General features: G+C 41.6%; 2 protein-coding genes across 2 annotated transcripts; one reads left to right on the top strand and one right to left on the bottom strand.

Annotated features, from left to right (window-relative positions):
• Positions 1-544: 544 nt before the first annotated feature.
• wdr92 (WD repeat domain 92) lies at positions 545-11037 on the bottom strand. The gene is given in 8 exon segments (NM_001103046.1): positions 545-1448; positions 1794-1891; positions 2487-2621; positions 3294-3409; positions 3725-3826; positions 5036-5166; positions 5765-5865; positions 10835-11037. Coding segments are annotated over 8 exon segments (1077 nt in total). The 5' UTR covers positions 11021-11037; the 3' UTR covers positions 545-1240.
• Positions 11038-11426: 389 nt separating this feature from the next.
• pno1 (partner of NOB1 homolog) lies at positions 11427-19023 on the top strand. Its single transcript, NM_001005132.2, has 7 exons — positions 11427-11695; positions 12947-13096; positions 14161-14244; positions 15611-15671; positions 16873-16990; positions 18107-18177; positions 18703-19023. Exons 1-7 carry the CDS (start codon positions 11537-11539, stop codon positions 18768-18770), a joined length of 711 nt encoding a protein of 236 aa, NP_001005132.1. The 5' UTR covers positions 11427-11536; the 3' UTR covers positions 18771-19023.
• The last annotated feature ends 2109 nt before the right edge of the window (positions 19024-21132 follow it).

Raw genomic sequence — 21132 nt, 5'->3', positions numbered from 1 at the left:
TTAGCAAGACAGAGTACCAACACCCCAAAGACATTAAATACAGCTAGAGGCAGTGGCAACTTCAGCCCAAAATACATTACCTACAGGAAGAAGCAATGGATCCTGACACCCCAGACTTCCCTCTCTTTACTCTTTAAAAAAGCAGGTTATGTGAATGAAGAGTAGGTTTTAGCATCCTGCAGGTCAAAATGATCTCTCAATTGAAATTTTTTGCATAGAAGTGAGAATAGCCCCCAGCGGCACAAATACAAGCAATTCTTATGTATTACATTACAGGGAGATAAGAACTGAATGGCTGATTTGCCAGTTTCATCTTGTCAGTGCCTCAGTGCCAACTAAGCCCTGGAGTCTATGCACCAGTGCCAGTCCAGACATCTTCATCCTATCACATTGGTGGAAATGGTCCAGAAGGTTAAGATCCACAAGTCCTGCCCTTGGTGATACATAGGAAAAAACATCTACCTGTTGTATTATTTACATTTAAAACTTTTGAAACATTTCTTGATGGAAATAAAACAGACAGAAATGGAAATAAAGACAGTTATGGAATAAAAAAGTAACACTTTTATTTAGTGTTTCAGCAGGAAGCCAATGTGGCTGTGAGCTCTACTACATGTTTATCTGCAACATTTACCCAATACACATTGTTTGTTTCATTACTGATCACCATGGAGGAGAAGCTGAAGGCACTTTTGAGCAGAGAATGCACATAAGAAGCAATATTCACCCGCTGGAAACAACTACAGAAACCCACGGCTCACAAGACTGATAGTCGCTGCACAAGGAAAAGCCTTTCTGGATATCATGGCACCAAATGATTGGTTTGCTATGTAAGAGTAAAGGGCCATGTGATTCTAGGCAGGCCAATGACACTTTTGGCCAATGTGCTAGACCCACAGTTATCAAATGAAGAAGTGATTACCCATCGTGCAGCATGGCAAGATCAGTGATCCTCTATGTATGCAAGACTGGCATGTCTGGCATTAGTCTTAGCAGAATTAAACAGAACAATGGGAGACCCAATAATCTGTATTCAAGAGATTTCTGAAATGCTGTCCCAGTGTATCTTTTTATAAATAGTAAATCATGAATGAGAATATATTTAAATAGAGATTTCTTTTCCTTGTTGATTATCACTTTCACTCTTGCATCTCTCCCTCCAAGAATGGAACAGATGGGCAGAATCCACATACGGCCTGGTCCCATGTAAACGTATTTTCTGTGCTCCACGGCACCGGCCTCACAGTTTATTCAGCTTGGTGACTATTAGCACTCGCACTGTCTGGTCGAATGATGTGCAAACACACAGCCCTTTCTTATCTGGGCTCCAGTCCATGCTAGAGATTGGCTGGGTGGACAGAGTCACATTCTGCAAAAGGCTCACTGATCCAGCAACGCCCATATCCACGTCATCAGAGTCCTTTCGGGAGCGCTGAGCTGGGTATTCGCTAGGAGAAGGAGGAGTCTTAATCAGTGCCCACAAAACAGTTTTACTTTGTTTTGAGTCTAAAATCTATTTCATAAAGTGACCCTGGCACCTCTAACCCATAGGAACTTGTTGCCCTAATCACAATTAGTAAGTATCTAGCATATCGGACATATTTCTACTGACAGGCCAGTTCCTATGCAGGGGGTGCTGCAGCTTCATATGATCATTATTACACAGCGCTTGACTGCCAATACACATCTTTATAAATATTCTGGTTTTTGCCTTATCCTTATAGGCCTCTTAGCATCCCTTAAGCTCTAAAGGACTGGCCTGGCATGTCCAGTCAAGAAACAAATCCACTTACTATTTCCAAAGGTGAAGGTTCCCGGCGCCTCCGCTGGTCATAAACACATCTCTGTTCTGAGGCAAGTGCCGAACTTGCCATATAGTAGATTTGTGAGCCTGCAGACACAAAATGTTAGCCAATGGTCAAGCATGAAGTCAATAGCACTCAGTAAGCCACTGGCAGCACCTGGACTGGACAGAATAACTGTACTGTAACAGGATTTGGAGAGAAGCTCACAGGTATCACTCCTCACATGGCATTAAATGGGCACTTACCAGGGTTGAAGTGTTGGCTGAAGGGCATGGTTAGGAACATACAGGCATGATACCAATACAAACACTCCCATATACCGATTCACTGTTCAGCTACCCAATACACAGCTGCTCTCTGTGAGGAGCAATTCAAAGACTAAAAGCATCAGACAAAATGCACTTCTAGCTCCTTGCATTCCCAGACTGGAGCATTCACTGAATTCGGGGGGGGGGGGGGGGGGGGGGGGGGGTGGATGATGGATGCCACCTGGGTGCCTCTAACACATGCAATAACCCCTGGGTGTAACACAAGGGGCACATATATTCAAGTCTTTTCTCACTAGCAGCAATGCCTTGTCAGTTATACCCCCTCATCCTTAACCCAAGGCTTCCCATCTCAGTAATGAAAGCACAAAAATGGGGGACAGCGTGGCTCAGTTCTGTATGGAGGTGCAATTACCTTTTCTGACATAGATGCAAAGCCTTTGCTGGGGTGCTGGGTTCTCATGTCAAACACATGGAATTTTCCTTCCAGCGATGTAGCAACTAATTTGTTCATAACAATATCCTTTCTGTCAAACTCCAGGCTACAGACCTGCATGGGAAATGAAATCATACTCAGATTGACAAGACAAATGAAATTCATGATGTACAGTTCATTATAAAGGTAGCACCGACATAGCTTTTCTTTGCTTGCTTTAAGTTGCCCCGACACAGAGAGATCAAAGCTGCCAAGTTGGTCCTTTCAGACCGCATTGCCAGATTAGCCCATTTATGGGGCCTTTCCAGCAGCCTGCTGGCCAAATCTGTCTGTAGGGAGCGCCTGCCTGATTCATATATGGCCAAAAACTTTTTATCTACAAGCACCAATCGGATGAGTGAGATCTGACCCAGCGTGTGTGACCGACTTTGGCAGAGATCCACTCCTTTGGTGAACTTACCAAACAAGCAGATATCAGAGTTCATGGCCAGCTTAATGTGATGAAACAGAAATACATGGCGCGATAGTTTGCCCAGTTTCAATGGTACTGACTGACTATACTTGAATGCCACCTAAGGGTGCAGCTGTAACGGACTATTCAATTACCTTCTAACTAAATGACAATGTCTTATGCTGCCGCACCCTGTCGTGCATGGAGCACAAGTAGGTGGGCAAATGTAACGAGCTTCAATCCATTGTATTAACACTTGAGGGGGTGGGTAGAAATCAGAACATGAATTTGTGAGACAAGCTAAACAGGGAATTTACTCCATTAATAATTCTTACCCCATTTTTAATGTTGGTCTCCCATCTGACAGACATGTTACGAAGGTCAAAGAGTTTAATGTCTCCGTTGTCATATCCGGCGCACACAAGCCGCTCCTGCTCATTATAGGCATGGCCTGGCACACAACACACAGATTCAGAATGATGGAAAACACTGGCAAAACATTTACATTTTTTCTATTATTGACACTGGAGGTTCAAGGTCCCATGTGTGGCCCGTAAGCTAATAATATGGGTAGAGATATATGAAACAGCTGTATCAGCCTTGAGGCTATAGGCCCAGTATCTAGTACAGCATGAACATACTGATCTCAGGCAGAGGGCTGGTTGGTGTGAGACTGAGCATCCAGAAACATCTAGGCGGGCAGATAAGCGCTAACCCAGTGATTCCCTCAAAAGCTAGCGAGTGGGCCAGGCTATATGTCTCTTACCAAATGCCACTGTCCAGCAGTCTCGCTTGGTTTCCCCAGCTGCAGGCTCCATATTGGCCACTGGAGTATCCTTCTGCCTGGGGTCCCAAACCTTAACAGTTCCTACAAGAGACAGAAGATTATTATATGAGTTACAGTCTCAAGCTGTGCCCATAGCCACTGGTGTGCACAGTGCCATAACCTTAAGGGCGAAGACACACAGGATGATTAGTCGCAGAGACTTTTTACCATATAGTAATCTATGGTGCTAAGTCGCCACGATTAGTCGGTGCTACTGAGTTTTTAAAAAGTTGCAGCGACTAATCGTCCTGTGTGTCTTCACCCTTACTATCTTCTGTTTTATTTACACCATCTTACCACATACCCCCAAAAGAAGTTTAGACCCTCCCCAATATTTCTTAATAATGGTTTGTGGTCTGTTCCATACAGGGCTGGCTCAAGCCCTGGGCCCCAAGTTTTAAAGGGCCCTTGCCTGCTTGACTCCATTTCTTAAAATGGGTAATGGGAAGAAGCTCAGGAAACTGTTGAGACAGCAGCTAAGCTATGGAAAGGCAAGCACATACAAAGCAGGCAATTTTCTATTGTTTCTAGCTAGTTGTGTAGCAAGGTGAGAGAAGCAGCGCCCCTAGAGGTGAGACTTGCTGTAGCACCTGTGCAAGCACTGAGCATGCATTCATTCTTTCTGTGCTGTGTCCCATTCATTTCTACACCAGTGCTGCCCTCTCCTCCTCCCTAGCCACTGGATTTCAGAGCAGCACTGTGCTTTCCAGTAATAGCGCCCATGTCCCTTAGGCATGTCCCCGGCCGGTATCATGGGAAAGACTATGGAACACTTCCCGTTCTGTTTGTGTGTTTGCAAGAAAACACAGATATTAATGATACTGCTGTGTAATTCCCTTGCCCTAGTGCCAGCTCCCATCAGCTGTGCCCGTACTATGCAAACACTGCTGCCCGGTTAGATCTCAGTCTCTGGGAAACAAAACATCTACCTGTAAATATGCTGTTAATGAGGGCGAGATGCCAGCAGGGAGAAATAAGGGCACAAATACAATCAACAGAAGCCGCAGAGAAACCCCCAGGGGCAGATGCAGTCAGCTGCTAATATAAACATACACACAGACTGATAGCATTCTGCCCACTTACATCATAATCTCTAAGGGCAGGGATCTTCTTCCTTCTTGTTATTATAAACAAATATTTATAAAGTGACTTACAGTGTATGGCCACCTTTACACTGAAGGTTATTGCTCAGTAAAGGCAAGCAAGCACTTTTTCTATCAAATGAAGACAAAATTATTGCAATTTACTCACCATCTCGGCTTCCGGTTACTATTTCCGGAGCTCCTTCCCCAATGCCCACTCCGCCCACCCCATCTATGCAGTTTATTATTTCATTGTGGCCTTTGGCGGAGTAAACAGGAGTATCAGGTGCTTCCAAATTCCTACAAAGGAAACAATATGCATTTTTAGGAAAAGGATCTAAAGCCAAATAAAGCTAAATTTATGAGTACTTGTGCCCGACATATTTATACACCACTGGCACCCTGATGTAGTAGAGTTAGGGCCCTACCCTAATCACTGACTATGGGTATGGTCTTAGAGTATCCAAGAGCAGGTAAACAATATCTTATTAAGAAATATAACAGAAGTTGGTACATTTGTATCTAGTCTAGTAACCCATAGCAACCAAAAAAACCATCAGGTTGCTGTGGGTTACTAGACCTGGTGACACTTCTCCTTTTATCTGTAAAGCTGCAGGAAAGTACATTATTAAGCCTAACCGTGTTCCATTTAATTGGCCCAGTACACCATTGGGATTTGCCATTTGGTAAAAGAATAAGCAGTAATGATATTTATTTTTTATTTGCATTATTTTTTTTTTCCCGGTAACCTACAATTATTGCCAGACTACAGCAATGTTGAACGATAATTGCAGATATGGGCAACACACTGCTTTCTAATGGAATGTTTTGATCTTAGCTACAAATATGGGTGATGACCAGGGCATAGCCCCTAATGTACAGCCTTATATGCGCCTACCATATGTTAAGGTTTCCACCGAAATCTCCCGTAGCCAGGTATCTCTGCTGCAATGAGCTTGCTCCAAATGTCCCACATTTTATAGGTTTGGGCTTCTCAACCTGAAAAAGGGGCAAAAACCTCATTAAATAAGGAACATAATAAAACACTTTTATTTCAGCCACACAATATACAGAATATATAATCCTCCCTAATGAATAAGGTATTCATACATTCATTCATGTATATTCATACAGCTGCCATGGAGGTGCTATACCCAGTACTATTTACTGTATAGTACAGCATTGCAGAAACCCATCATCCTGTGACGGAAACACACAGGCCACAGAATCACCCAGCTGATGCCAAATATACATCTCAGGAAGAAGAGACACATTTTCTCTTTCACCTCTAGATGGCAGCAACCTAAAAGACATTTGCAACCAAGAGGCATTTGCTTAAAGTGCACCAGTTTGCCCATTTTGTTCCTACATCTGCAGTGGGGGTTACCTTTCTTAATCCCCTGGCCCCCCCTTCTTAGAGGAGGGGGCTGAGCTGGAGGATTGCAGGTATAAAACTGCTCATTATGGGAAATAGCACAGCATCCCCATGTTCAATGACTATTAAAATGAAGCAATGTATAACCGGATCTTTAGTTGGCCTTTACATTTTTTAAGCCTTCTATGTTATAAAAGGCACTAAGTTTGCCCAGGAGCAGTAACCCATGGCAACCAAGGTAGAATGTGGAAGGTAGAATTTACTGGTCACCTTACATCTTATTGGTTGCTATGGGTTACTGTTACTGGGCAGATCTAGTGCCTTTTATTACATATGGGGGTTTGTTTACAAACAGCATCTGGACTGTACCACTTCCCCTCCTGACAGGGAGAGCAGCACAGAAGAAAGTTCATACCTAGAATGCATAACCTATTTATGATTTTTGTATAACACTGTTTTTTTGCTGCACGAGCAGAACTCTTGATGGGTTGTTGTTATTGTTTTGGCCACTAATCCTTTATATACTCCCCACTGGGTATAGCATCTCTGCTAGAGAATCTCCTAGAAGTCAGTCAAGCAGTGAATTGTTGTTGCATTTACCCATATGCCAGAGGAGTAGGAAAAACAAAGAAAGTTGTAATGGTCCCTGTGGAATAGTGTTTACAACGAAGTACTCCACAATCAAAACAGATCCTTTCTACGGGGAATTTCTTTTGAGAAATGAACTCCAGCATAGTAATTATATGATCCACATTTTATTCTGTCAGGCAGTGTGCAGGGCAATCATGTTCTCACTAAAATTCCCTATAATGCCCCCCCCCCCCTTCCAACACCAATGGTACAGCTCCGGCTCACTGGCAAAAACTACACTGATCCATCAGCGATCTGATCTGGTTTCAGTCAGGCTGCTGCCAGAGAAGGACTCCAGAAAAGGGATTCTGGGAAATTTAGTCTTTCCTATGGCTGTGAGAGCCATAATAGTTTTCTATATATAACACCTTTTCATTCCTTTATAGCTTTTTTGAGTTTTAGCATTCAGGCACTAAGTTTGCACAGGAGCAGTAACCCATAGCAACAGGTGACCAGTAAATTCTACCTGCCGATTGGTTGCTATGGGTTACTGCTTCTGGGCAAACTTAGTACCTTGTATTAGATAACCCCGTTAGAATCCTAGAGAGTTTTAGCTTTTAAGAGCCTATTCTAAGCTGTGGGCCAGTCCAACCCAATTGTTTTAGAAATGTTCTGTTAATATCAGTGCAGTTATACCAGATCTGTAAAAGAGGAAACTTATGGCGTTTATTTCAAACATTTAGCATTTACATTATTGCTGGCTGACGCTAGTGTGTCCGCCCAGTTTGCTATGATGAATTGAAACTGTGAAATTACCGCCACCCTGGAACACCATTTTTTCTGGTCCCCTAAAAAATGTAACATGGGGGTTCTACTGTATACTTGCTGTATGCTAACATGCTATGTAATGGATAACCGACCCATTACTTTACAAAAACAGTACTTGAAGGCAAACACTGTGATTATAGATATTCTAACCATAAGTGTTATTATCCTGTATTTATACGGCACATTTTACAAGGGGCTTATAGAGATTGCTCATCATTTATGTCAAATCTAGAGAAGCTAACAATCTAATTTCCCCATCACACTGACACACTAGGGTCGGAAGGAGCCAATAAACTTGCCGGTATATTTGTGGGGCAAAACTTGAGCTCCCAGAAATAACCTTCTCAGACACAGAGAGAACAAATCCCTGGTGGGATCTGAGCCTAGTACCCCAGCGTTACAAGGGAGCAATGATAACCTATGAGCCAACAAATTGCTTGGATACTGTACTTATAGAATGCATGGGGCACAGAGCAGGAATAAATGCTGGGCCAGTTAATATTAAAGGGGTGGTTCGCCTTTAAGTTAACTTTTACTATGTTACAGAATAGCCACTTCTAAGCAACTTTTCAATTGGTCTTCATTTATTTGTTATAGTTTATGAATTATTTGTCTTCTTCTTTAAACTCTTTGCAGTATTTAAACTGGGGTCACTGACCCGAAAAAAATATTGCTCTGTGATGCTAGTTTTATTGTTATTGTTACTTTTTGAACTTTCTTTTCTATTCAGGCCCTCTCCTATTCATCCAAACCACTCCTTGGTTGCTAAGGTAACTTGGACCCTAACAACCAAATAGCTGCTAAAACTCCAAACTGGAGAGCTCCTGAAATGAAAATGAAATAACTAAAAAACAACAATAAAAAATGAAGACCAATATCAAATATCGCTCTCTACATCATACTAAAAGGTAAACAATCTTTTTAAGCACAAGCTGAAGAAGAAGCAGTATAGTGAATAGCAATTCAGCAAAGAGAAAGGCACTGCTGTGTCTTGTTGCATTATGGATAATGGGAATCTAGATACTACTTTTTTCTACTTTTAGGGTACTATACTATAAGCATATACTATAGTGCCCCAACAGCATGTTACTGTACTGCAATGCAGTACAGTCGCTATATCATGTCATGGCACGCTAATGTACTTACATTATACACCGTTATGGCACGCTAATGTACTTACATTATACACTGTTATGGCACGCTGCTGTACTTACATTATACACCGTTATGGCACGCTGCTGTACTTACATTATACACTGTTATGGCACGCTAATGTACCTACATTATACACCGTTATGGCACGCTGCTGTACTTACATTATACACTGTTATGGCACGCTAATGTACTTACATTATACACTGTTATGGCACGCTGCTGTACTTACATTATACACTGTTATGGCACGCTAATGTACCTACATTATACACCGTTATGGCACGCTGCTGTACTTACATTATACACTGTTATGGCACGCTGCTGTACTTACATTATACACTGTTATGGCACGCTGCTGTACTTACATTATACACTGTTATGGCACGCTGCTGTACTTACATTATACACTGTTATGGCACGCTGCTGTACTTACATTATACACTGTTATGGCACGCTGCTGTACTTACATTATACACTGTTATGGCACGCTGCTGTACTTACATTATACACTGTTATGGCACGCTGCTGTACTTACATTATACACTGTTATGGCACGCTAATGTACCTACATTATACACCGTTATGGCACGCTGCTGTACTTACATTATACACTGTTATGGCACGCTAATGTACTTACATTATACACTGTTATGGCACGCTAATGTACTTACATTATACACCGTTATGGCACGCTAATGTACCTACATTATACACCGTTATGGCACGCTGCTGTACTTACATTATACAATGTTATGGCACGCTAATGTACTTACATTATACACCGTTATGGCACGCTAATGTACTTACATTATACACCGTTGTGGCACGCTAATGTACTTACATTATACACCGTTGTGGCACGCTAATGTACTTACATTATACACCGTCATGGTACGTTAATGTACTGTTTAGATCTAATAGCACGCTGCCCTGCTTGGATTACAGTCTCTATAATAGCATGGTGCCACACAATAAAATAAAATCTAAGAATCGGCCAAATCCATAATTTTGGGATTCAGCCAAATACCAAATCCTCCACAAAAGATTTGGCCAAACCCTTAATGAAATCCCTTTTACATCACAGGGCTTTAGGGTAAGGGTTCTGTTGGTTTGGCTGAACAGTTAGGATTTGGCTGAATTAGAATCCTGCAGAAAGTACTAGAATCCAGGTTTCGGTGCGTTCCTAACACTATAAATTACAGGTAAAAGCATTCTTTTCCTACATTGCATGCACACTGCTTTGTTTCAAGGGGAAGTTCACCTTTAGATAAATCTTTAGTATATTATAGATGAAAATGCTATGTGGTTGTCAGGGTTGCTAACCCAAGCAACAGAGTAACTGAGAGGATTCAATGCTATTCTTATTTATTATTTTACTTTTCAGGCCCTTTCTTATTCATATTTCAATTAGATTTTCAAATAGCTTCATGATGCGCTTACTGTCTGTATAACAGAACCCTGATGTACTTACTGTCTGTATAACAGAACCCTGATGTACTTACTGTCTGTATAACAGAACCCTGATGTACTTACTGTATTAATATACTAATACTCAGAGTATAAAGCTGTATTTACTAAACATGCCCCATGAGTCTGATAGCTTAATGACCGTACAGTATACAGTTATACAGTATAAACATGTATAATATAAGAACAAAACAAAAACTGTAGTACCGTGTTAGCCAGTGTCAAAAAATAAAAAAACAACAAAACACAAATACAAGAGTATTGTAGAAATGATGCCTGATGAAGAGGCCTTAGAGCTCTGAAAGCTTGCAATGTATTTTTATTGTTAGCCAATATAGGTATCATTTCTACAATACTCTTGTATTTGTTGTTTTTTTATATTATAAGAACACACTGCTGCAGCTTCTGTTGCGTATACTGGTGTTACCATGGCAACGGCTGATGCTAAGGCCAAACTAGCGTCAAACTGCACTTTATCCTCTTATAATGAAATAGCACAATGTAGCGCCGGTTATTAGGGTTCAGACATGACACCCCGTGTCCCTGCCCCCCACTACCCCACTACCCCCTGACCTCTTGCAGCAGTTTGGCTTCTCCCTGCTGGATCTCATACACCTGCAGGACCCCGCTGCCCCGGGCCAGGTTCCCCACACACACGAACTTTGCGCTGCAGGGGATCCACTTGCAGTCAAACAGCGTGTAGGTGACGGGCTTTTGCACATGAGCGATAATCTGCGGTTTCTCCAGAGGGGAGGACATGTTGCGTTCGGTGAGCGATGCCTGCTTGCAATGGAACGCGTGTGTACTTTCCGTGTTACACTGCTGGCCAGCCCCGCCCCCTTACAACACTCTCCAACTGACAAACAGAGGGCTTTGGCTGCTCGCTTCACGCCTTTTGTTTTTAAACATTTTTATTTTTCCCGTACTTTCCTTCATAGTCCCGTCTCATTTAAGACTAAATTCATTCACAGCGCAAATAATTTAAAGGCATACAATGACTGGCTGCAATGACCAGTTGCTTTGAAACAGCTGAACAGCCAAGGCAATGATTAGGACGCCTATGTGGGGCCTAACGCAGCAATGCAATAGCGCTGCTCGTACGTGACGTAATTGTGAAACCGCTCTATCGCCCAGTGCTGTGTGGCCTGGCCGCCTTGGCCCCGCCTCTCTGGGACCCGGATGGCTGCTGAGATGCACGTGTAGTGATATCGCTGGGAACTATCGGAATAGAGTTTTTTTCTATCGCTTCTGTTTGGAATAAATCACATCGCAAGAATGGAGACCGAAAGCGCCGCAGCCTCCGGGGAAAGTTTCACAAGTGTCACCTCTAAAAAAACCAGGAAGAGAAGAGCGGCCGAGGAGAGGCCCATGGACACCGGGGAGCAGCCGAGTAAGAGGCCGGACTTTCCTCCCATCTCTGGGGATAAGCTGATGGTATGGGCCACACACTGTTCTAGAAGCAACACTTCACCATGTATTGAGAACTCCCTCAGTGGCTACTAGCTGTTGTTGCTATGGTGTGCGATCTTGGCAACAGTCCTTGGGCTTTATATACGGACATCCTATTATCCATTTGTATCAAAGGTTAATCTGAAGATTGTCTAAAATATTTGCTTCTAAAAGGTGCTTAGTGATGTCATCAGTTATAATGCCAGTTTAGTGATGTCACTTGTGTCACATGACTCGTTTAAATGTGCATTTAAAGGAGACATATTGGATAAATGGGAAAACCCTAACCCTGTAGGCAATTATGAATAATATATGGTGCTGGTTTCCCTTTGGGCTAAACATTAACCCTATCTGTAACAATGGTCCCTTTATTGGAGCTCCCTATAGATCCTCTCAGGCCCCTGTCAGTCTTTAATGAGGGGTGGGTGTGTCCTAACGGTCCCTGCCAGAAGCACAGTAGGAGGGGGAGAGCCAATCACAGCCCTGCAGTCACACAAGCAAAGACAGGCTTCAGTTCCCTATCAGGTCAGCCTAGCTGCTGATTGGTTCCTATCCTACAGTGCAGTGTATGGAGGGCCGCCGGCTCCCCAGCTCATCCAGAGAATTCAGCCAGCAGGAAGTGGAACAGATGGGCGGGGCTAGTGAGGTTTTGGGCGAATTTCTCAATAAATCAGTCAGAAACACAACTTTTTTTAGCACAATCCTTCTATATCTAGAGGAGTATAATTCCCTGGCACATTGTAAATTTTTATAGGATATGTCTCCTTTAAAAATGTTCTGGTATAAATATGTATTAAATGTGTATTTAAAAATAAAATAGATTATCTAAGCCCTTCTGTAAATATGAGGGTATTAGAATTTGCCTTGGAGTTCCCTGAACTGTATAAAAGCATTTGGTCAGGTTAGAAGTGGAAATGCAGTTGTGAGTGTTTTGTTGAGTCCCAAAGAAGAATGGTCAGGAACATGATGGACTCCATCCCAGCAATCATGTTAAGCTTCTAGCTAAGGCCTTTGTATCAGATTTATTACAAGGAAAGTTTTATTAGTTAGAAGATCAGCAATACCCTTTCTAGATATTGGGGGACATATTGCCAATGCCCTCATCCACTGAGATACCACAAACCTTTGGCCATGGTATAGGAAGGGCTTTGTTGTTCTACTTCTGAACGAAACTATAAATGTAATCATCCATCCTTTGGTTGTTAAATAGTATACGTATATTCTCACTTTCCTTAGGGAGACAAAGATGAAATGAGGAAAGTCCCCGTCCCCTCACACAGGTACACTCCTCTTAAAGAAAACTGGATGAAAATCTTCACTCCGATTGTGGAACACTTACAGCTTCAAGTGCGGTTCAACCTAAAGACAAGAAATGTAGAAATAAAGGTAACGCTTGTTTGTCACAGTGGCTAAAGGTGCCGGCTCCTCAGGGCAGACCCTGCTGCTGAAGAAGCTTTTTGATTTCTGGTTTGCAGGTACCCTGGGCCGGTGCAGTTTTATGCTAACAGGTGCTATGGCCCTGGGTATCAGGTAACATTTTGGCACCCCCCGGTGATTGTACCTTTCCTTCTCCTTTTATAAATTATTTTTGGGCTATATGACATATGTCATGTATTATATGACATAGCCCATAGCTACTTAACATAGCTGTTACTTTTTTTTCAATTTTTCTATGTGTTGACCTTATTTGTCTCCTTGTATTTTAAGTGATACCTATTAGTGCAAAAAAAAAAAAAAATCTTATATGTATTGCAGAAAACTTCATTGGCATAAATCAGTGATCCCTAACCAGTGGCTCAGAGTAACATGTTGCTCCCCAACCCCTTGGATGTTGCTCCCAGTGGCCTCAAAGCAGGGGCTCATTTTTGAATTCTTGGCTTGGAGGCAAGTTTTGGTTGGATAAAACCCATATGTATAGCCAAATAGAACCTCCTGTAGCTTCCAATCCATATAGGGGCTACCAAATAGCTAATAACAGTCCTTATTTGGCTCCCCCAGGAACATGTTTTATGCTTGTGTTGTTACCCAAGTCTTTTTACATTAAATGTGGCTCACTGGTAAAAAAAGGTTGGGGATCCCTGCCATAAATCATTAGCAAATAATCTTTAATGTTCCAGAATTTAAGGGCTTTCGCACCCAGGCATTTACTCTTGCATTCCTGTGCAGTTGGTTTTTGATGCTTTCCACCATGCATTTAAGGGGTGGTTCACCTTCAGGTTAACATTATGTGTTTTATAGAATAGCTTATTCTTAGCAACTTTTCAGTTGGTCATATTTAATTTTTTAATAGTATTTGCCTTTCTTTTCAGAAAAAGCTAATTAAAAAACATGCAAATGATAAAAAGATGAAGGCCAAATGCAAATTGTCTCTGAATAGTAGTTTCTGCATCATATTAAAAGTTAGTTTTGGGGTGAACAACCCCTTTAACAAAGGCCATTCTTCTTTACAGACTTGCAAGGAAACCACAGATGTTGGCGCATTAACAAAAGCAACTGATTTTGTCAGAGCCTTTATTCTGGGGTTTCAGGTTGAGGTAAGTTATTGCCTTTCCTGTTGCATGTTCTGTGTGTTTACTGATGTGGAATTGTGTGTCTGTACATTGGCGATGGTTATAAGGGGCAACATGGGGGCCAGACTAGAACATTGTGTAGGTGCTAGAGTCCGGGGTTGGGTACCCACAGAATACCCACAAAGGGCTGGGTTTTGGCCAAAAAGTCTCTGTTTCCCTGACCATGCAGGCAGTGACCAGGTATCTAGCTCAATTGCGTAAGTATTTCTGCCCTCCCGTCCCCGATGGCAATTTATTTCTACTTGGTTGATCCACCTCCAGAGTGACCAGAGAGTATTCTTAAACACAGGGGGGAGAGTGTTCTGTGCAAGAAATACAGTTGTTGTGCTATTTCACTATTAAGGGTAAAGACATACGTAGCTACTAGTAGCAACTACTTGTTCCGACTACAATAATAGACAGTGCTGATTTACTGTTTACTGATAATTGTCTCTGTGTTTTGGCAGAAGCAATTCTCAGTATTGTCTATGGCAGGGTATTCTCTGGTGTTTAGTAACTGCTACTAAGTAGGTCCGTGTGTCTTTGCCCTTAGTTTTCCTTTAAACTCTTTTGTTTGTGCCTTTTTAATCAATGGCTAGCTTTACATCTCTAGCATGTCAGGTTAAACATGGTAACTTGTGGCCCAAAATAAATAGAAAACTTTACCAATACAAGGGAAAACAAATGTCCCTTTTGCAGTTCAGCATTGCTAAGGAATACAGTCAATTTATTTTCTGGCATTTTAGCCTGTAATGGTTTGTAAATAGTTTGTGTGGAGGCATCCCTATTCATTGACCACTGAATACTTTGGTAAAATTAGATTTAATCACAGTCAGTAACTTGGCACATGCATCTGTTCCTAGTAAACTTTAAGCAGCATGCCAAGCTACAAGGTAATCCCTACAGCAGGTTGGTTATGCACTGAGGTGTTAGGTGCATTGTGGGTAGGGGTGTAGCTGTACCAGACACAATTTTCCACAAAATTTTCTGCCTTCCTCCTATGCCTGGATAACATCACATACGATTTTAATGGCTCAGGTTTTGGATAAATCTTTTGTGTGTTGGGTAAGGGTCTGACTATTTATATGCATTTGTCTTGTTGATTCTAAGAGTGACTGGCTCTTTAAGTGGCACAGTGTTCAGTACAAATGAGTGTCTCACAATCCTTCATGTGCAAAATGCAGATTATTTTTTGAGTGTATATCTAAATATATTTCCTACATGCCTTTTCCCACTACTGGGGAATCGGTTTGCATATTGCCTATTTACCTTTTGTTCTTGTTTTGTTCTGATGCTTTGGCACAGACTGAGTGACTTTTTGCCCATTAATTGTGCCCTACATTTGCTGCAGGATGCGTTAGCCCTGGTCCGGCTCGACGATCTCTTCTTGGAATCATTTGAAGTCACAGATGGTAAGCTACCTGCTCAGTAAATCTGGCAAAGTAGGATATTTGTAAAGCTCTTACAGACACGGCATGCAGTACCTGCCCCACTTATTATGTCTCCTCGGGTTTTGCTGTTGGCAACTTTTCCAATTTTGAGCAGGGAGTAGGAGAATCTATAGGTTACCTGAAAGCAGTTCTAATGTGTAGCGCTGGCTCCTTCTGAAAGCTCAGACTCAGGCACAATGCACTGAGATGGCGCCTACACACCAATAGTACAACTAAAAAAATATTTGTTGGTTCAAGTATAAAATTTTAAGTGGTAGAGTGAATTATTTGCTATGGAAACAGTGTAATTTAGAAATAAAAAGTATACCATAAAAATCATGACCGTATCCCTTTATCAAATACGAGGTCAAAAAGGCTGTATATCCCCCTTAGTATACTTATTAGTTCAATAAATAGGGCTTGTGCTGAACTTACTGAACATATTGTCTGTAAATATGTATGGTTTTTGCTATTTTTGGACACAGAGCAAAACTTGAAAATGAAACACAATCTACTTTCTGATCATAGTTAGCAAAGTCAAACAAATCCGCGGTCTGCTGAGAAACCTCTGTATAAACAAATCCCTCCCTTCCCTCAGCTACAACCTGTTATCCTTTTAGATAAAGAGCTGCTCAATATTATTATTATTATTCCACAAAACATCAGTGAATCCCTCTCTCGCCTCAGCAAAGAGGGAAGTGTAAATCTGCATTTTTGCAGAGTAAACTTTTCTGACAGTTCTGCTTTGACTTCCTGCATCAGGAATGTGCTGCTTAACAATTACTAAGCTTGCACTTTGTGCAAAATGTTGTTAGAAGTAGTAGCTTTGGATGCCAGATTATAATTTTTTTCTTTGCATGGGAACATCCATATTGGGATCAAGAGCAGACATGGCTGACTATATTCCTTTTTTATGTTGTTTAAAGTCAAGTGTCAGGATCCCACAGACAGACCAAGGCTGTTCAGTTGGGTTGAAAGCTGTAGTTTAGCAGTATGAGTAGGTCATTCAGTTTCCCTGATCTAGAGACATAAAGGTGGGGGCATTGAGGGTTCTGTGTGTGCTTATGCCTAGTAGGGATAAATCAGGCCAAAGTAATGCTTTCATTATTCTCTTTTCATGCCCCCACTTTATTTTTATGGCAAAATCTCACCTTTTTATTTTCTTTTTCCCTTTCATGTTAAGTTAAACCGCTGAAGGGAGACCACTTGTCTCGGGCCATTGGGCGGATAGCTGGAAAAGGAGGCAAGACAAAGTTCACCATAGAAAATGTCACAAGGACAAGAATAGTTCTTGCTGATTCGTAAGTACAGATGCACAGACTTCTCCGCTCATGGGCTCTCAACTGTGATTGGACAGTTTGGGCAACAGAGCTTACATTTAAAAGGGGCTCTGTTTGAGTTGAATTGTGTAGTAATACCAACACAGTTTAGACATTTTTTTCCTTTTATCAAATTACCATATTTTCAGGGCTACAAGCAGTGTGATATTTGACCCCCAACTCACTAAGAAGCTTGGCTAGATACCCACCCTGGTCAGAAACTGACATATTTATCTCAGGGATGCCCACTGAAATTTGAAGCAATTTGGGGCACATGGCTTGCAATAGAAGATAATCTTATTACTTAATGCATGATATTAATAGATGTGCAGCCTATTGGCCCTGCTGGTTAACTCTATTTTTACTTTTTCTTTTGTAATCTTTCTGTATGTTTTTATTTTATTCATTAAGTTTTCTAAAAAGCTAAAATAAAAACTTGCAGCTAATGTAGAGGATGTGAAAGGCCCGTGGCTTCTTTGTGGGAATCCTTGATAAGTGACAATATATAACGTATCTAAATGAAATGGTGTAGGCCCAAACAGCCCCCTGCCCAATAAATAGTGACTAGGGCATCTTACAGCAGCCCCTCTGGTATTTGCCAGAACCTCCAGATTGCCAGTCTGGGCCTGAGTCTGTGTATATTGTATTATTCACGTTACATATAAATGTAACCACCCTTTCTCACACTTTTGGTATGTTCCACTCAATATCTGTGACTATTATTAAAACAAATGATTATAAATGCATCACTTTCTCGTATCACCGCTGCCTGGGGCTGTTTTAAATACACGTGCTGTATTGGTGCCATACACACAGCGTTCTACTCAGTGCCTGGGAAAGGAGGCGGGAAGTGGAACAGATGGGTGGGACTAGTAGGGTTTAGGGAATTTCTTAATAAATCAGTTAGAAACACAACATTTTAATGAAATTCTGTCTGTTTTTAGAGAAGTATAATGCACTGGCACATTCTAGTTTTTCACACAATATGTCTCTTAACTCAGATCAATTATGGTGGGATCAGTGTTATAAAATATCTTTATTACAGGAAATAGGAATGAGGACCTTTCTAACCATATCACATTTTCTACTTTTCTTCAGAAAAATACACATACTGGGATCCTTTCAGAACATCAAGATGGCCAGGACTGCAATCTGTAACCTTATCTTAGGTAACTAGTTATGCTTGCCTGCCTGTATTTATTTTTATCTGCCCCATTATTGCTTTAAGCTGGCCACACTCTGTACGACCTGCTCATTTGGTGAGGTCAATAAACAAGCAGATCTTAGATTGGGCCAATCTGATATGGCCACCTAACATATTCAGGCAAGTATAGTCATTTTATGTATGCCAGGTAGTCATTTTATTCATGTTCATTAAGTTTGTGTGTATAGTTTCTAGCTCATTTTACAAGTGCTAGTTGTCATTTTTTCTGTTCTGTGACTTTAAGATAGGCAGAACTAGAAGCATTGCAGTTTAGATGCCATTCTCTCTCAGTATGGTTAAAATACCAGAAGTCACCTATATGAAACTATAGGGTCATCACAAAGTTTGCAGCAGGAGCGGCAGCTGATGTTTTCTGATGACAGCACCCCCACCTTGCTTTGTTTTGTTCATTATCAGACAAGTACCACTGACTATTAATTTAGTTCAGACCCAATTTTGTTCACCCCCCCCTTTTTCCTCACCTCAACAGGAAGTCCTCCATCCAAAGTGTACGGCAACATACGGGCAGTGGCAAGTCGCGCTGCCGATAGGTTCTAACATTGCGTGAAGTGGAACGACTGAACATCCTATCAATGTGGCCCCACTTACATCTACCTATGTGCAATGAAACGGCGTGCAGAAGAGAAGATCTCATTGGCAGAATCTCTGGCAACATTTACATCAAAGAACCAGCTGGTTGGCTCAGACTTGTCTGGCTCTTCCCATTAATATTTAAGTGGTGTTAAAGACTTGAACCTATAAAGGATTACACCTCTGCCAATACACTGTGAAAATAAATCAATAAATACAAGAGAATTTCTGTGTCACTATAGGAAGGTGATCCTCTAGAACACTATTTGGTCACTTCCCATTCACTTTAATGGGAAACATTGCCTTCTGCTCTTACCTTTTTAAGATGTGTGCAGAATTTATTTTTTGGGCTGGCTGGAGAGCCTAAGCTGGCTATATATTGGTAACATGGCATGAAACTGTACAAGTATGGGGCCTGGCCCACATCTATGTACTACAGATATCCGTTGGATCACCAGTATAAAAACTGAAGACAAGGAAGCAAATTGGAGCTGTGGCTGCTCTCCATTTCCAGCGATTAGACCTTACAAAAACAATAGAAATACTTGTACCTTCATATGGTGTAGGTCCACTGGCCCAAACAATCGCACACCATACAGGGTCGGCCAGTGTATGAACCCTATTTCCTATTCTGATGAATGGGATTTGATTAGACCGCTCGTGCAATAGGCTTTACACGCTCAAGCACTATGGAAAGGCATTTCCAAGGCTAAATGGGATGAATGAGGCAAAGTAACTTTGTTATGATACTGGTGCTTTTCACCCTATGATGATAAAGCAGGAAGTACTGATTCCTATTAGGCCTACTGATCATACCATACTGCTTGCAGTCCTCTGCAGTGTACATGAGCATTGTTGGTTTGGAGCAGCCTTCAATAACTGCACCACATTGCCCTTTAATGTTGGTTCTGAGCATGGACATTGGCCATGATAACTCAGTACTGTGTATCTGGAGCAATATACAGTTACTAGCCGCTGTGCTGTTTAGAAGTGGGATACAAACATTTTTATAGAAATTTATATTTTTGTTTTACACAAAAAGGTTTCAGGACCTGGTATATCAGTAACGTTATTTTCAATTATACTTTGTTGTATATACAAATGGCCTATGTGAAGGGGACTGCACCTCCCCAACCATGGAACATGTTATAAAGAGTATGAGCATGTCAGGCGATTTAAGTAAAGGCTTTTCTTGTGATAGTTACTATGACACAAACATATTGCTCTGTACAATACAGATCTTCACTGCCCACTAAACCAGTGTATTGAAGAGTTTGTTCTCCTGCCAAAGGGCATGAAAAATATTGTTTCAATCTTCAGGCCTTTATGTTGGGGATCAGGCTGGCCCACAGTTGGCACCTCAATTCATCTCACAAGTGTTCTGTTGGGTTGAAGTCCTGCCATTTTGCAGGCCAATCATGTTCTTCCACTCCCATGTTGTCAAACCCATTTTGTATGTACCTTGCTTCCTGCACTGAAGCATTAATGTGCTGAAACAACAAAATGGTATTTCCTCAAACTTCCTCTCACAAATGGACAGTATTGTCACAAATCTGATTGTACACTGTAGTCTTAAGCCTTCATTGAAGTCAGGGTCGCTAGCTCAAACCATGGAAAACAGCCCCAGACCCCACCCAACAGTAGTATTAGCATTTAAACATTCATGCAGGTTATGTTCTTCTGGCATCTGTTACACTCAGACTGTCACATGATGAAACCAGATTTATCACATTTCCACTGCTCCAGAGCCCAAATTTAAAGGGCCACGATCCCCTTACATTTTTCTGCAGAGTTGTGCTTCCTGCTGGGTAACCAAATAGATTTGTGGTGTCTGTTCCTGCTAAAAAAAAAAAAAAAAAAAACAAGGAAACTGTGGCTTGAGGTCATTGGGAAATCTGTGCCCAGCCTGCCAGAAAAACAATGGCTGCCAGGACAAAGCTAAACGTGGGAGTTATTAACTCAGATAAGTTAAGTTGCACCCGAACAACCCATAAGCAACTATTCCTTTATTTTCCTTCTAAAAGACCAAAGAAAACCTCATTGATTTGTTTGAGTGATGTTGCAATGGCAGATTCTGTTAATGCCTGTAAGAGGGGCCTGGATGAGTTCTTGAACAAGCAGAATATCCAAGGCTATTGTGATACTAATATCTACAGTTAGTATTGATGTTGCTCACGTACACCCCTGCTGTTGCAGTTCTCCTCTGGCACACGAGGGGAGTTTAATCACCCGTGACAAATCTCCCTTGTTGCGGGCGACAAAACTCTCTGATATGACATCCCACCGGCTAAAATGTAAATCGCACATGAGATGGCATTTGCAGCGGCAA

This window comes from Xenopus tropicalis, chromosome 5, assembly GCF_000004195.4.
Source record: "Xenopus tropicalis strain Nigerian chromosome 5, UCB_Xtro_10.0, whole genome shotgun sequence".
Lineage (NCBI taxonomy): Eukaryota > Metazoa > Chordata > Amphibia > Anura > Pipidae > Xenopus > Xenopus tropicalis.
This window is presented reverse-complemented; position numbering and strand designations above follow the sequence as displayed.